This window comes from Harpia harpyja, chromosome 18, assembly GCF_026419915.1.
Source record: "Harpia harpyja isolate bHarHar1 chromosome 18, bHarHar1 primary haplotype, whole genome shotgun sequence".
Lineage (NCBI taxonomy): Eukaryota > Metazoa > Chordata > Aves > Accipitriformes > Accipitridae > Harpia > Harpia harpyja.
The window spans coordinates 25,911,104-25,926,330 of record NC_068957.1 but is presented as its reverse complement, the minus strand read 5'-3'; the positions used below and the strand labels follow the sequence as shown (position 1 = coordinate 25,926,330).

The 15,227-nt window shown below is 47.2% G+C and overlaps 2 protein-coding genes across 4 annotated transcripts in view; one reads left to right on the top strand and one right to left on the bottom strand.

Annotated features, from left to right (window-relative positions):
• OPHN1 (oligophrenin 1) overlaps positions 1-4,198 on the bottom strand; it is a 69,201-nt gene extending 65,003 nt beyond the window's left edge. The window contains exon 1 of one of the 2 annotated variants that reach the window (XM_052813347.1): positions 3,871-4,198. In XM_052813347.1, the coding sequence (XP_052669307.1) occupies positions 3,871-4,024 (154 nt within the window). In that variant the 5' untranslated portion in view covers positions 4,025-4,198. The remainder of the gene's footprint in view (positions 1-3,870) is intronic. The other variant, XM_052813346.1, reaches the window with a different exon arrangement.
• Positions 4,199-5,006: 808 nt separating this feature from the next.
• Positions 5,007-10,543, top strand: YIPF6 (Yip1 domain family member 6). Of its 2 annotated transcripts, XM_052813349.1 has the most exons (7): positions 5,007-5,096; positions 5,905-6,033; positions 6,531-6,609; positions 7,026-7,068; positions 8,273-8,398; positions 8,504-8,661; positions 9,256-10,543. In XM_052813349.1, exons 1-7 carry the CDS (start codon positions 5,058-5,060, stop codon positions 9,372-9,374), a joined length of 693 nt encoding a protein of 230 aa, XP_052669309.1. In that variant the 5' UTR covers positions 5,007-5,057; the 3' UTR covers positions 9,375-10,543. The 2 variants fall into 2 exon arrangements, with proteins under 2 accessions (XP_052669309.1, XP_052669310.1); XM_052813350.1 differs by lacking the exon at positions 5,007-5,096 and having other exon boundaries at positions 5,905-6,056.
• The last annotated feature ends 4,684 nt before the right edge of the window (positions 10,544-15,227 follow it).

Genomic DNA, 15,227 nt, shown 5'->3' with positions numbered 1-15,227 from the left:
TTCTCCCTGCAGAGGAGCAAGAGGCGGGGAAGCCCTGCTGCCTGGGAAAGCACTTACCCCGCGGCTCCAGCCTCTCCCTGGGATGTTGAAGGGAAGAGAACGAACGGGAAGAGAAGTTCAGCTTCTCATTAGAAATGTGAAGGGAAGCTGAAGTCGGCAGACTCCTGCAGAGGAGCGGCAGCTTGGAAGCGGATAAATTTCCTCCCCAAGGCCCATGTCTCCCCACCGCGGGTCCCCACTACCCTTGTCTCCCCATCTGGGAGATCAGGAGCGGCAGTTTTGGCCTGGTGGCCAGACTCCCTGGCAGGGACAACCCCCAGAAGAACTCCATGCCATGGCATCATCCATGGGAAGTGGGGCGGGACTCGCCTCTCCTCCTCTCAAGGATTAGCGGGTGGGCACCCATGAGCAGGGTCTCCCCAAGCCTTCACTCGTCTCCTTGAGAAAGCGCCAGGCACCTGCACCGCACGTGCATGCCACAAGTGGGAATCACTTCGGGAAGGCGATTAAAAGACACTTCATCCAGATCAACAGGAATTCTCCTCTGAGGAAGGGCCCGGGACACAGCAAGCCTCGAGACCGCTGGGTATAAACACCAGTAAACAAGTCTGGAGTAAAGACGTGGCTGCCTTAAAACTGTTCCCCGCGGTACATCACAGCCAGGTCACACTCGCAGTGATTCACCACTTGCCATCACTGATGATCGCCGTGGATGGGTTTAAAACTGGGAAATGGAAGGGAGTACGTGCATTCGTAAAAGAAACAACCCATTTAATTAAAACAGCGCACCTACCAGCTAGACATATGCCACTGGAAGCATTTAATATTATACATTTACAATTCCATGGTTCTTTAATGACTTGTTTAAAAAAATTGCACTCAAGTGCACATATTAATTTGCTACAAATACGATTACAGTGAATTAATCTACCAGTAAAAGGGCTACAGAAAAGTCAAAAGACATCCAAAAATCTCCAAATAGCAGTCACTGAAGTAGCACTTACTAGACATTGGATGCCTAGCTTGTGCTGCTGACATAATAAAGTGATACCAAGTGGGTTTTTTTTCTTTTTTGGCTTCTAGAAACTCTGCTAGAACACTTCTAATATTTTACTACCCAGCCGGTAGGCTGAGACAACCTTAACTGGCCGGACACTTTCAACAAGAACACTGCCAGCAACCAAGAAAAGAACAACATATGCGCTCCTCATATCACAGACAACTCAAAACCACCCAGCTCACCCAGCACACAAACTGAAGGTCCTGCAGAACTCCATGTAAAGTCACGCTCACTTATTCTTCCCCTATTACTTGGCAAACGGAAAATAAAAGACAACTTTGAGCAGTCTCAGATTTTTAAGTCTGTGTAGACTGTGTTTACGGCAGATCACGTAAAGCCCAGCAGACCCTATTTTCCCGCAATGGGGAACTGCGCTTCTTTTCTTAGTAGTCTGCATGAGCATCGCTGCGCTTGCGTGATTCACATGGATGCATGTGTTTGTAACCAGACAGACTGCGCTGCACCCAAATCTTTTGTTTGGCAGTTTCCATCACCATGTCAGGCTGAAGAGCCCGCCAGCTGGAGACAGCAGGTGTTTGACATTTCTACAAGTCTGAGCAAAACGGGGGATTGATTTGCTTTAAATCTCATGCTGGAGTTTATTCATTAATTAATCAGCAAACACGCAGACAATATATACATCTGTAGAGTCACCAGAGGTCTGTACTCAGTGCAGCGAGTCACTGCCTTGGAACAGTTTGGCCAAAGGTTTAACCAAGAGGGTGCCTCACCCGTTAAAAGGGTAAGGCAGAGGACAGGACCTCTGGACAGATAACAGACAGGTCCAATCAGAACAATCATTGTAATTAACCCTCTACCCTTGATGAAAAAATCTCACTCTCTCTCCTGGTGAGACTATCATCACCTTTGCTTCCCAGTTGCTGAGGGACAGATTCATCCCACAGCACTGCCAAGGGGCAGAAATGAATCGTCAGCCATCACAGTCACCGACCAAGCAGGTCGGAGGAGCAGGATTTACCAGCCATAAGCCCAAGGTGTTCAGGCAATGGGCAGCAAGTAGCCCCAAATTCCTATCCACAGTTCCATAGGGACAAGACTCAGAGAGGAAGGCCCAGAATTTTTTCTAAAGCTGTCTGTTAACTAAACGGGAGGGGGCGAGTCCCCAGGAGCCGACCGAAAGCCAGGCAGGTATCGGCCCCAGCACCCTCCCCGGCCATGCCCAGCAGCCTGCTCTGCCAGGCCACCCCTCTGCCTGCTGGTTCAGCTGCACTCTTAAAACAGAAGATAGCACAAAACCACCCCCACAACATTTCAGGCAAGAAATTTAGGGTTTCCTCAGTTCCAGGGGGGGGTTATCTGTGCTGTCTGGGTGTACTCAGTTTCCTTCTACTTCTTCCCTTCCTCCTTGGCCAGTCTCACTGGGATGGGTCTGCTGACCCAGCAAAATCCCCTCACATCTCTACTCTGAGCGCAGCATTAGCATTTACGAACATTAAAAAGGGAAACAGTTTTGACCAAAGCGATGAAGAAAAAGCAAAGTATTTACATTAACAAGCAGGCTTGTTAAAATCCCTTTGTTTTTCATTTTGGTTCCCCCCCGCCCCCAGACTGAGCAGAGATTTGAGGTTTTTCTGTAGTACGTTTTAGGGTCTTACAGCCCTGTGACGTCTGCTGTTTCAGTCATACTAGCTTTTGTCTTCACTGTTTTCCAGATGGGCAAACACAGGCTATTCCAGCCATGGCCTTGATAACAAGGAAGCTCTGAATTATTCTTAACAAAAGGACAGCAGCTAAACCTATTAATACCAACTAAAAACCAACCAGCTGGCAAGAAAAACGGTGTATGATCAGAGCCTGCCCCACTGATTTTTTTATTTGGCTTCACTTGGCCTGATGCAAGCACAGCACTCGTAGCGGCTGTGCCATCATACACTTTTGGCCATATTTTAATGCACATTTACAAAAGCAGAGAAGACGTGAGCGACGACATGGGGAAAGTGTATGTACAGCTCTGGGAGGGGAAAAAAAAAAATCTAAGCAGATGGAAGGTCAGTAAAGCGTTAAACACGTAGGACTTAATGGTTTTGGAAGACACAACCTGGTCAGGGTACTCTGATGGTCTCAGTACTTCTGAACAAGTGACTCCCTTAAAGTCAGCACCAAAATCGACATTTGATGAGAAAAAATTCTCATCGTCGTTAAGAAAAAGAATAAAACACCCACGACAAAAGAAGGACTAAAGACTATTTCTGGTCGGAGCCCTCTCATTCTCACAGCGGGCCACCCCAGGGAAGCCTGGCTGGGCGATGAGGCGACCCGTGCTGCCCCGGCCAGGATCCACCCGTTCTTTGGTGAAGCAAAATCATCGAGCACCTTCCCCAAACGGTAAATTATTCTCCTCAAATGAAACTGGCGGCGCCTGGGAGAGCTCAACCGGCTCAGCAGCGGCTGGCCCTGCGACGCCGGCGCTGTCAGCCCGGCTCGCCCCGACCACGGGAGTCCGACCCGTCCCCACGCAGGGCCGGCTCCGGACGGATGCCCAGGCGCGGCGGGAGCCGGAGCTCGCTGCCCGTGGCCTGCCGGCCCACCCCGGAGCGATGCCGGTGACGGGGTGCGGGCACAGGAGGCTCCGTGGGAGCCAAGCCGAAGGTGGGCTTCCAGAAACGCGTTCGAGAAGGAGAAATCCCGTCCAGCCGCGGAGCAGAGAGGCACCGGCTGCTCCGCCGCAGCCGGGGCAGCCTCGGAGAGGCCCCATCCCCGGGCCACCGCACCGGCGGCGAAGGGCAGGACCCGGGCCCCCGGCCCCGTCCCGCTCCCGCCCAGGGCTGGAGGCCCCCCGCCCCGCTCACCCCGTATGGCGGCGATGAGCGCGTTGCCGTCCTTGATCACCTCCTTGATGAACTTGTTGGTCCGCTCCAGCTCCTGCTCGTAGCACTTCAGCCGCTCTCGGAAGTCGGGGCTGTCCAGGTAGCAGTCGCTGAACTCCAGCGGCGGGTGCCCCATGGCTCCCCGGCGGACGCTCCTCTCCGCTGCCGGGCGCGGCTACGGCGCCTTCCCCCCGCCCCGGCCGCTCCGCGCCGCGGCCATGCCGTCGCCCCGGCGGGCACCGCCCCCGGCAGCCTCGGGCGGGGCCTGCACCGCCCCGCCGGTGTCCGTGTGTGTCCCCCCCCCCCCAACCTCCGCCGCTGCCCGCCCGGGGCCGGCCCCGCGGCGAACCGGGCCCTCGGCGGAGGCGACCCCCGCTTCCGGCCGCCCCCGCCGCTGCCGGGACTTGTAGTTCGGCGGGCAGGACCCCCGGCGAACCCCCCTCCCACCGCCCCGGGGCTCTCGGTCAGGCGGGTGCCGTGGACAAAACCGGCGGCGGAGTTACCGCAGCTGTGCCGGCGGCGCCCGGCCGCCGGGGCGGGCCGGTCCCTCGCCGTTCGCCCCCGGTAACTGCTGTTCACTGTCGGCCGCCGCTCGGGCTCCGCTCCGGAGGCCGGGTGACGGTGAGCTCCGGGGCTCTCTGCGCCGATTACCTCCCCGGTGGCCGCTTCGTTAACGCTAACGAATGTCCCTGGGTTTCTCCCCGGCCGGCCGGAGGGGGGGGGGGGGTGACGGGCCTGCCTCTGCCACGGGGAGCCCGGGTCAGCGGAGAGGGATCGGCCTCCGAGCGCCCTCGGCGGCCATTAGAAGGCGGTTTTCAGCTCATTTCCAGCACCGCGCTTCGGGGCTGTTGCCTCCTTCGACGCTCCGAGTTTCGGCCCCGTTACCGCAGGGCGGGGGAAGCCGGGCCGGGCCGGGCCGGTGCCCCTGCGCCGCCTCCCTCACCGTCCCCCGGAGCGGGGCCGGGCCCGCGCTGCCGCGGAGGGGGGCATTTCACGTCAGCGAGGCCTGGGGACCGAGGGCGCCCCCTGCCGGCGGGGCGGAACGGGGGGGGGGGGAGGCGGCCCGCCCGCGTTGCCACGGACGCCCTGGCGGCGCGTGACGCGAGCGGCGGCCGCCGCGCGCCTTGATGACGTGAGCGCGCTCGCTCCACGTCGCCTGGGCAGCCAAGATGGCGGCGGCGGAGGGGAGCGGCGGCGGCGGGCCGTTGGTGAGTGGGGCGGCGGGAGCGGGCGGGAGTCCCCGGTGTCTCCTGAGCGCGGGGCGCCGCGGGCTCCTCGCTCCTCCGTCGGCGAAGCTGGGGCAGGCTGCCGCTCAGGGGCGGGGGGAGCAGGCGGCAGCGGGGGGGCTGGGAGGCCATGGCGGCCGCCGGCTGGCGCGGAGGGCAGGGAGAGGGAGAGGGAGCCGTCGGCCTCCTGCCGCTCCCTCCCTGCTGCTTGCCGCCTGTCTCGGCTGCCCTGGAGTTGACTGTAGAACTGGTCGGGCTGTTTTCTGTTTGCTCCCGTCTGTGGGAGCTCGAGTGCTTTAGCTTTCCGCTTGGGTGGAGGAAATCGGGTTTGTTGACGTTCGGCGATCAACAGCCTTGACTTTGAGCTCGGGCTATAGATCTCCGTACGGTTCTTACGAGTTGTTTCCCCACGGAGCCCCTGAAGGACAGGGTACTCGGGCGCGTTGGTGCAGTTGGACAGCTATCAGGTGTTATGCTACTTGAAACACACAAACAAGCTTTTCGCTTCCTTTAGTTGTTGCTGTCTTACCAGAGAACAGAAAGCAGGTTATCGGGAGTTACTGAAGAAAACGGAAATGCTTTGCTTATACTTATCTACTCACCTCTTTAGACTGTGAGCTGTTTAAATCAAGCAGGCAGCAGCTGGGCTCTGTTGTTGACTGTGTTATTAAGTGTTGTATCTTTGAATTATAAGCAGCTGTTTTCATCCTAAACCCAACTGAAAAACATCTGAAGTGAGTATGAGCTGGCTTGTGTTTCTCTCTTTCTTAATGTTTTAAAAAACATTTAGTTTGCAGGTCTCGCAGATGTGTCAATATCTGAAGATATTCCAGTGGAAGGGGAGATTACTGTTCCTGTCGGATCTCGCTCTCCTGATGAAGACTACTCCACACTGGATGAGCCTGTTAGGGACACTATTGTGAGTCTGTGCCCCTGTCTATGGTAAAACATGTGTTTTTGCCAATATCTTTGGAAGACTGCTATGCAAAAACTGTATTTTTGCTTGACTTGTACTCCATCGGAACTAGCTATGTAAAATGAATTTTTGTGGGTCAAAAAATATCTGAATTACGGCCCCAGAGTTTCTCTATGATCTCAAAATCTTTGCAAGGGTAAAGGCCTCAGATGAACCTTGGAAGAAAACTGTCCCAGCTAATAAGATTTTTCATTCATTTTCTTATCCTAGAGAAGCAAACAAAATGTTGTTCTTAATTGGGTGTTATTAAAGGATAAAACATTGTGGTTGTTAAGGAATGTAGAAAAAATAGGTGTTGTTTGTTGCAGAAGATGCTACAGAAATTTTTGGGTTGGATCCTACCTTGATTTACCATCGATACTCCTTTACTTCTCTCTTACTGCTTTTAGTTGTAAACTGTAATTTTTATGAAAGGATAAAGTGTTGCTTCTTTATTTCAGATGAGAGATCTGAAGGCCGTTGGGAAGAAATTTGTCCATGTCATGTATCCAAAGAAGAGTAGTGCGCTCCTGAGAGACTGTACGTACAAGAAGATTTTCAAAATCTTGAAAGGATGTTTTGCCAACAGACTTTGCCTACATGGGAAAAGGAGGAGTTCAGTGGGACAGGGATTCAGAACTGTCTGTTCCACGTTCTTTCTGTTGTTGTAGAATGCTGAATAGCAAACATGAAAAATCAGAGTGTTACTAAAGCTCTTTAAAAGTGGAACATGTGCCGGCATACGTACAGCAGGTAGCTTTAGCACCTGGCAGGCTTTGAATGGATTATATTATAGAATATGGCATATAAGATGCTAAGTAAGAAAATTATAAGGAAGTATAATATGCAATATGATACACTGGGAGTTGGAAAAGAGTGCTTTATTACTCTCGGGGAAAATGAAACAGAGCATCCTTCTATGATATTTATGATTTTATTTTTTCCTTTACCTACAGGGGATCTGTGGGGCCCTTTGGTGCTTTGTGTCTCGCTTGCACTGTAAGTACTTATAGTGGGTGGATTTGGGATTTTATAGTCTTTTACGGTGGAGAAATGAGAAATTAAAAATTTCTGACTACATGTGTTGAGATCAAGTTCATCTAATCCTTCTCTGGTCTTCTGCAAACACTGCCTGTTTAGATTTTCATATAAAATTGTGAGAGACTGAAAGAGTTAATGTCTCAAACATCATGGTGGGGCAAGTTCTGCTTAATGATGAACTCTGCATAACAAGGAACCCTGCCTAGCAAGGAGCCACAGGTGAAAAGAAGCCCATCAGCACAGTACATCAGCAACAGGATGGGGAGGTGCTTGCTGGAGGGTGTTCTGATATGCTGTTTCTGACACTTCAAGCCCATTAGGACCCTCTGGTTTTAGGATTTAAAGGTGAACTCTTCCTAGTCCCGTCTTAAGAATGATTTTACTGAAAGGTATCCCGATTCATGTTGCCCTTGAGTCTAATGCGTTTGGCCAACTTTCACCCTAACCTGCAGGCCAAAACCTTTGTCTAAGAGCTGCAGTGTATGTGTTACGTATCCTGGAGGTGGAAAAAGAGAGGCTGTTGTAGTAGTTCATAGATGGGAGATGATGGTGACTTCCCAGAGTTTCTGGTGCTCCACTGGAGCATATGTGTGCAGATCTGCCTGGGGTAGAGTGGAAACGTTGGTCAGATCTATCAGCTAATTGAGGCACACCTGTGTACTCAATGTACAGAAACCATTCAGTAAAATGTTGACAAAGCTTTAGCAGAAGTAGACAGTGTAATTCAAATATTCAAACCAATGCATGCTCACTTTTCCAGGCTTTGTGTTGCTTGTGTCCTGTAGTTACTACAAGCTTTTCTTAAAGCTTTTGTGTTTTATCATGTACTACACTGGCTGCTTTGAGAGGTTACCGAACTTGTGGTACTTCAATTTGCATCTCTTAGCCTGTTGTCTATGGTTTTATTCTCCTCAACATGCTTACAGACTCCTCAAGACAAATAAACAAATGGACTGAAATCCCCTCAATTGAGCCACAACCATTTTCCCTTCCTGTACAAAATTGAGGATACTACTAAAAATAAGCAAGCAGATGAAAAATGATCAGTCTGCAACCTAACTGGGGATCAATGTTTCGGGTTCCTATTCCGTCATCTACTCCAAGTCTATGAAAACTCCATCATCGATTGCAAATGACTCCTTTTATCTGTTACCTACAACAGGATGCTTCAAGGTGGATCAGCAGATAGTAAAGACGATGGAGGGCCCCAGTTTGCTGAGGTCTTTGTCATCATCTGGTTTGGTGCAGTTGTCATCACACTAAATTCAAAGCTTCTTGGAGGAACTATGTGAGTGCTGGTTTATTTAGTAGCAGTTAAAATGCTCCCATGCATGGAGTTTCTGCAATGCTTTGGTTTGACTACTTCTTTCCCATTTCTGTCTCTCCTTTCCAGATCCTTTTTTCAGAGCCTGTGCGTTCTGGGTTACTGTGTCCTGCCCCTGACAGTAGCGATGCTGGTGTGCAGGCTGGTACTGCTGGCAGGTTCTGGAACTGTCAGCTTCATTATACGTCTTATTGTAGTAGTAGCTATGTTTGGTTGGTCAACGTTAGGTGAGTACCTTTTTGTGTTATAATGCTGTTGTGCGCACTGAGTAGCATGATGCTTAAGGAGGTAGATCTGCATGCATTCTGTTGAGTAAAGCCAATGGATATTGTAGTTTCAGGTGTTTCTTAGGCTGCTGAAGTATTGTAGAAACAGTTCTTCCAGTCCTTGTGTTGGCCGAGATTCAGCCTCTGCCTGTGCTTCTGTCGATTTTCATGGTCATACGCAAATTGCCTGCGGCAGAAGGATGATAACTTAATATTAAAACCCATGTGAGACTACTGGGTATTTTATGCTGTGACCTATGTTATAAATACTATTAGAAAATGCTAATTTCATACAGATGCCTTTGCATTATTTCTCCTGCTCTCAATCTGTAAGTCTGACTCTTGTTACAGAATGTTAATCAGCATTTATCTTTCTATATGATAAAGTTTTAATTGGTGATTATAGACCATTGGTATTGAGCAATGGATTACTCTGTTTTCTCTTTCAGCATAATTGTAATGCAGATCCTAATTCAAAATTGTTAATATCTGCAGTGGATCTTAGACTTTTAGTTTTATGCTGCTCACATTTCAAGTATTTTTCTTTTTCACCAGCATCTACAGCTTTCCTGGCAGACAGTCAACCTCCAAACCGCAAAGCTCTTGTTGTGTACCCCATCTTCCTCTTCTACTTTGTTATCAGCTGGATGATTCTCACCTTTACACCTCAGTGATCTCCAATCAGAAGAGACTGTGTAATATGGACTGGAGTTTTTTCATGAGCACTGCAGTTCATCATTGGCTTTATCTCTTTCTAATTTATATATAGATAGATATTGTAAAAAGGCAGGTTATGGGATAAAGCCAGAGAACTGCAAAAGTTGGTCGTTTGTGTGTCCCTCTTTTTGAAAGATACAGAGGTCCAGCTGCTGGGGGTTTTTTTATTTAGCCCGGCTCTTTAGTTGTGTTAAATAAAAAATGCCCACTGTGACAGGGATTATTCCACCTAAGGAATAGAGTGGGAGATCCTGGAATTTCAAGACGTTGGGTAGATGAAGATGAAGTTATAGGATCACACGACTTGGCAGAATTCTTGCTTGTGCTTGGATTCTCACTGAAGATGAATATGCCTTATGAAATAATAGAACTTCATTGCTGTTCCGTGTTGGGTAGGGAAGAAATTTGTTCAACTCCTTTTTCATTCACTTACAGAGTGGTGAAATGTATATAACATGCATCATAGGACTGTGAGCTTTCACTCTGAAACTAGATTTCAGCAAAAAATAAGTTGGGTCCATTTTGCAGTTAATTGGAGCTGGGCAGACGGGAACTGCCTTTGCTCCTATACATGTGTTGTGTATTTGTTTCATCCCTTTGTGTGTCAAGAAAGAGTGTTGCAGCCAAATGCCTTCAACACCATAGTTACACTGACTAATCCATGTATCTTGAGAGGGAGTGTGTTTACACTGGATAGTTACAAATCTTTTCATGTGATGGTAGATTAGAGAGTTAAAAGTCCTGGAGAAACAGTCAAAACTGGTTTGCAACAGGGACTTAGCTATCACTCTGCTTACTGAGAATGGGAAATTGTTTGGAGAGCACCAAGTAAAGTGTGTGTGTATATATATATATGTTAAAAAAACAAACAAAAACAAAACAACAAAACAAAAGCTTGTGTGAAGTAAGTTGAGGTTTTGATACTCAAGATGTTTGGGTGCTAACATACTGCACCAAGACTCATCCCCAAAAGTTTTAAAACAGGTTGGAAGGAGGAAACTAAATCGTGATGAAGGTGGTGGCTGCTGTGAAGGAGGTTCTGAATTCCGGTCTTAACTGCTTGTATGTGACTTTTCATTTGGTTGTTTACATGGACAGCGTTTCAACATAAATGTGTACAAATTTGCATATTGTTTCTTTGTACTTATGAGATGTGAGAAACTTTTCTATAGGTTTGGGTTTTTTGTTTGTTTGGGGGTTTTTTTTGCTTAATACTTTTTGCAAAAGGGGAGGAGGCTTTCTTCTCCAATTCCCTGTAGGTGCACTTTTGTACCTTGCCTGGAGAACCATATACAGGTGTAGAAGTGTCTCATTTATATTTCAGCATAGGGATTGAGACCTGGAGAATTGTGTTTTGAAAACTGTACAGAAATTATTTTTGTTGTCCATTATTTTCAGTAAGCAATCCAAGGGGAGAGCTTTGAAACATCTGGGGGTGAAAAAGCTGCTGTTAAAATGTTACTTTTCCTGAAAATTAGCATATTTCCTTTTTCCTATAGTAATGCAGATAGACCTGAAATTGATGTACGTGGGTCCTGCTAAGGTGTAAATATGCCTAATTTATATTTATATATAAAAGTGCAGTTTCTGCTATAAACACTATAAGTATTTGATAGTTGGGATGGAAATTTCTAAATGCAGATTAGAAGTACCGTTTTGCATTTCTGGGAGTGTGGAGAAGAGGGAAGGAAAAATCAGTTGCTCTCGGCAGGGACCCAGCTTTGCTGCAGAATGGTTGTTATCGGTGAGTATGCATGAAGCTGTTCTTGCTGCCTGCCTTACACCTCTGTCCGGAGCTGTTCTAAGGTGCTGCAAGAGGCGCTGTAGTGTTTCATAGACATGGGTATAAAATGGAAATGGAGAATTTTTAAACTTCCATTAAATTATTACTACTATGGAACGTGATTTTTCTTTTTAAGTGCACAGTTTTCCATTTATTTAAACATTAGTTTAGCTTTATGAAGCTGAAAAGAAATATTCAAGGGAAGTAGATAGTAATGCTATTGATGGCTACAGTGGGATTCTTTGAGCCAAATCTTTCTTTCCTACTGCAGCACAAGAATTTAACCATGCTTTTAGAGAAATCCTTGGAATTCTATCTCTGTAGCGTCTTGTGACTTAGGCTGATATTATATCTGAAAGATAATTGGAGTAACGTTTAATTGATCCAGTATGTTCTTGAAAAGAAGGAAAATTATTTTTAAGAAGAATTAAAATCCCAGCTTTTTCCTTGCTTGTTTTTGACTTGGATATGTCTCATGATGGTTTGTTCTGTATCATTGCTCTTGACTTACACAAGAGAGAAGAAAATTGTTTTCATATTAATTAGATCTACTGTTCAATTGGTCACCGAAGTTTTTAGTCGAGAGGTGTTTTTAATCTGAAAGGATAGGCAGAAATACGCTGGTTGTATGGTGAAGGTGTGGTTTGTTTGTTTGTTTTTTGACTCATGGCAATCCTTTAGTATGGAAGCCATCATCTTCTAAAGCTGTAAAATCTTTAGCTGGGTTTATATCACTTGCCCTAAGGTTTTAGCTGGCAGGATGCAGGTAGGGAACTAGATTTTCTGAGTTTTCATGCCTCCAGTTGAATAAAGTTACATGTCTTATGTACGGAGGTTTTCTTAATCGTTTCCTCAAGCAGAGTAGAGGATGTTAATGTCCTCGGCCTGGAATTCTAGTTGCTGTAGCTCATTGCCTGATTTGCCTTGCTTCTCTCAGCTTTCTGTTGTGTGAGATGTGCTTGATGCCAATACGCTTAAAAGGACACAGTATATCTTGTCAAAAATAATTTTCCCACTACAATCTTATAATTGGCTTTGGAAGAGCTTCACTAGGAGTGGCTTGGCCTTTCAACTTGAAGATGATAATCTATTGAAGAATATAGCCCTTCTTATGAGTAGAATATAATTGCTTGGAAAGGCAGAGAGAGCAAGCGATGAGCACCAGTAGAAATGAGCATCAGATTGATTGATTGAAGATTAACTGTCTTATGTGACTTCAAAAAATTAAGAAGCCAAAACTGGAATTTGTTCCTCAGCCAAACTTTGATGTTCTGTAGAGCCACTGCTTTTATTGAATTGGCTTGCCCCTCAGCAAACAGGTGGTTCCCAAAGCAAACTAGATATAGGCACATTAAAGCATGATTGAAAAATTTCAGGTTTAGGCAAGTGAAATACCTCAAGCTTATTTGATATTTGCAGACTGCCCAGAATTCCTGTTGATGATAGTCCTTTAAAATGATGGTATTACATGAGAGCACTGAGAGTGCCTGTTCATTGAATGGTACTTCATCTTGTTCAGCCAGTTAGAGAATGCATTCCTCCAAAAATGCATGCAGGTAAGTAATCCTTATAACCACAACATATGTTTTTAATTTGTTGTGAAAAGTATGTGATAACTCAATTGTCATGCTTTCTAAGGGGAAAAAGTCTCTTCTTGTTTAAAGCTGGCTGAGGGAAGGAGAGCAAGGAGAAAAGCAGATGTCTTGCCTTTAATGAAGTGTTTTAACTTTTCTGTAGAGAAAGTGGATGATTTTTCTGATGCGTAAACCGGGCTTTCTTTCCTACTAAGATTTTTTTTAATACTGTTTATCAGCTGAAGTTGTATGTGTTTGAATCTGAATTTAATTTTGATCTATTTAATACCAATGAAAAGGAAAAGAATTTATTTGTTTTAACTTTATAAATTAAAACACACTGAAAGGCATTTGGGCAATCTTATGTGTGGTTGAAAAGTACTGTGCAGGCTTTACTTCAGGTTAGTGGTAAGGAATGGCCTGTCCCACAGGAGCTTCCTGGGCCTGGCTGCGGGGCTGGGAGGCAGCACCTTGGGCTGGCAGAGCCTCTCTTAAAGCATAGAGGCACTCCAAAGGGATCCTGCCAATACTTGGACATAAAAAGGCATTTTATATGGCCTGGAATGCTTTTAAACATTTGATTTGTGTGTCTGTGCATCAGTGAGTTAATAGATGTTGGTAGAAGCACCAGGCTGAGGTACAAATCCTTTTCCCTCTGCTAGAAGAACATTGCTGCTATTGCAGATACACAACAATATTTGATGTTCTTATGTCCTAGCCAGTTGTGCTGGTGTTATCTTGGGGCAAGGACCAGAGCAAGCATTTGGTCTGCGTATGCTGGGCCGTTTGTTATCCTATGCCGGGCGGTGCTGTAAGGGAGCAACACTTCTGTGTTCTGGGGAGGAAGAGAAAGCCCTGAAGTTCTTGTTACAGGTCCATGAGAGATATGCCCATGGGCCAGTAAGGCACGCTGAGGTTCTGCAAGGACGAGACACCAAAGGGGAGCTGCCTGTTGGTAACAGCAGCAGGACAGAAGGGTGGAAGCCTCCCCATGTCCCTGACCAGTGCTTCTCCCTGGCCCAACACCGAGCGCCCCGTACCCCAGAGCAGGACACGTCAGGCACGTGTGCCAGAGCCCATCGAAGCTGGGCCATGACATCAGTTTGCTTGTGCTTAAAGCTTGCCTGCGCTCCCGTCTGGTCCCGGATTCTGCCAAGGGGAATGAACAGCTGTGCTGGCTTACCCTTAAACTGGTATTCATGCAGGCAGCCCCTCTCTCTTGTTGCCTGCAGCTTTAGGGGAGGAAGGTCTTGGTAACCCCCTAATTAACACAAGCCTGCCCAAGTGGTGCTTACCGGGACTGAGTGCGCTGTGATTAACATACAAAGGGACTAAATAAGGTGTGGGTAAAGAGGGAGCAGAAACTTGGTAGGAAGGTGGCCTAATAAGTGGATGGCAATTAAAAACCATCGCTGACCAGTACTGGAATTTGAGGCAATCACCTGAAGCACATCCATGCCCTTGCAGTGTGCCATGGGGTGACAGCGGGACTCTCTTGCAGCAGCCTGGCACCTTGGCTGAGGAGCCTTCTCATGAAGGAGGTGGCAGCAGGGACATGGCTAAGGGTGCTCCAGGGCCCTCAGTTGTTGGGCTAGAGAAGGCCAAAATGTCCCGGTGGTCACAAGAGGGCGGCACGACCTTGCAGTCCCTCAGAGCTTGGCTGCTTCTCTCTTTTTCTCCCCTCGTTTTTTTCTGTTCCATCGGAGGAGAGCTGGGATGCAGCAGCCTGTTGTTTCGTGTCCTCTTGAGCAAGGACGAGGTGCTTGCAGGCAGCCTTGGGGAGGTGAGTTCTGAGCTTCCAACTGTGGCCATCACCGACGACGTGGGAAGAGGCTCGTACTGTTGTGCCTGACCTACTCATGCTATAGGGTCTCTGCATTTTCTGTAATATTTATGCAATTTTGAGCAAGAAGATTACTTTCATTCAACAAGGGGCATTTTTTTAAAAAAGCCTATTTACTACGGCAGTGGGGAAATGATTAAGCATGTCTTTTTTCCTCCCCAAGATGATAATGATCAAGATACGAATTAGAGTAAGTTCACTTAGAGTTGTGCATAGGAAATCATTAAGACTTTCTGGATTATTTCCATCTATTAGTCAATTAATGTGTTTATGCTCTGAAGCGTACCATCCTCTTGCACTTCTGCATATCACGGAGCAATTGCTCAATGCAATTTCTTCAACCCTTGCCCAAGTTATTGGTGGGTGGAAAGCTGAGCAGATTTTAAGGTTTTGTACAGTCAGAGTCAGGGCTTACTAGAGGCTTAACATTTTAAAATTGGTCTTACATAAGTGCATAGCAAATTTTAAGACAGTCTTGCTTTTGGAGTGATGCTAATGTAATCCAAATAGCTTGCCTTGCACTTTAGTAAAAGAGATGTTATCAAGGGTCACAAAAGGGTCAAAAAACTTGACCTTTTTGCAGAAGCGGTGTTCTGCAGTCTATTTAGCT

Bases quoted from the DNA above. Each gene is read 5' to 3' on its own strand.
- YIPF6 (XM_052813349.1), top strand. From the start codon at position 5,058: ATGGCGGCGGCGGAGGGGAGCGGCGGCGGCGGGCCGTTG. The intron at 7,069-8,272 runs GTAAGTACTTAT...TACCTACAACAG, and splicing joins CTTTGTGTCTCGCTTGCACT to GATGCTTCAAGGTGGATCAG. The intron at 8,662-9,255 runs GTGAGTACCTTT...CTTTTTCACCAG, and splicing joins GTTTGGTTGGTCAACGTTAG to CATCTACAGCTTTCCTGGCA.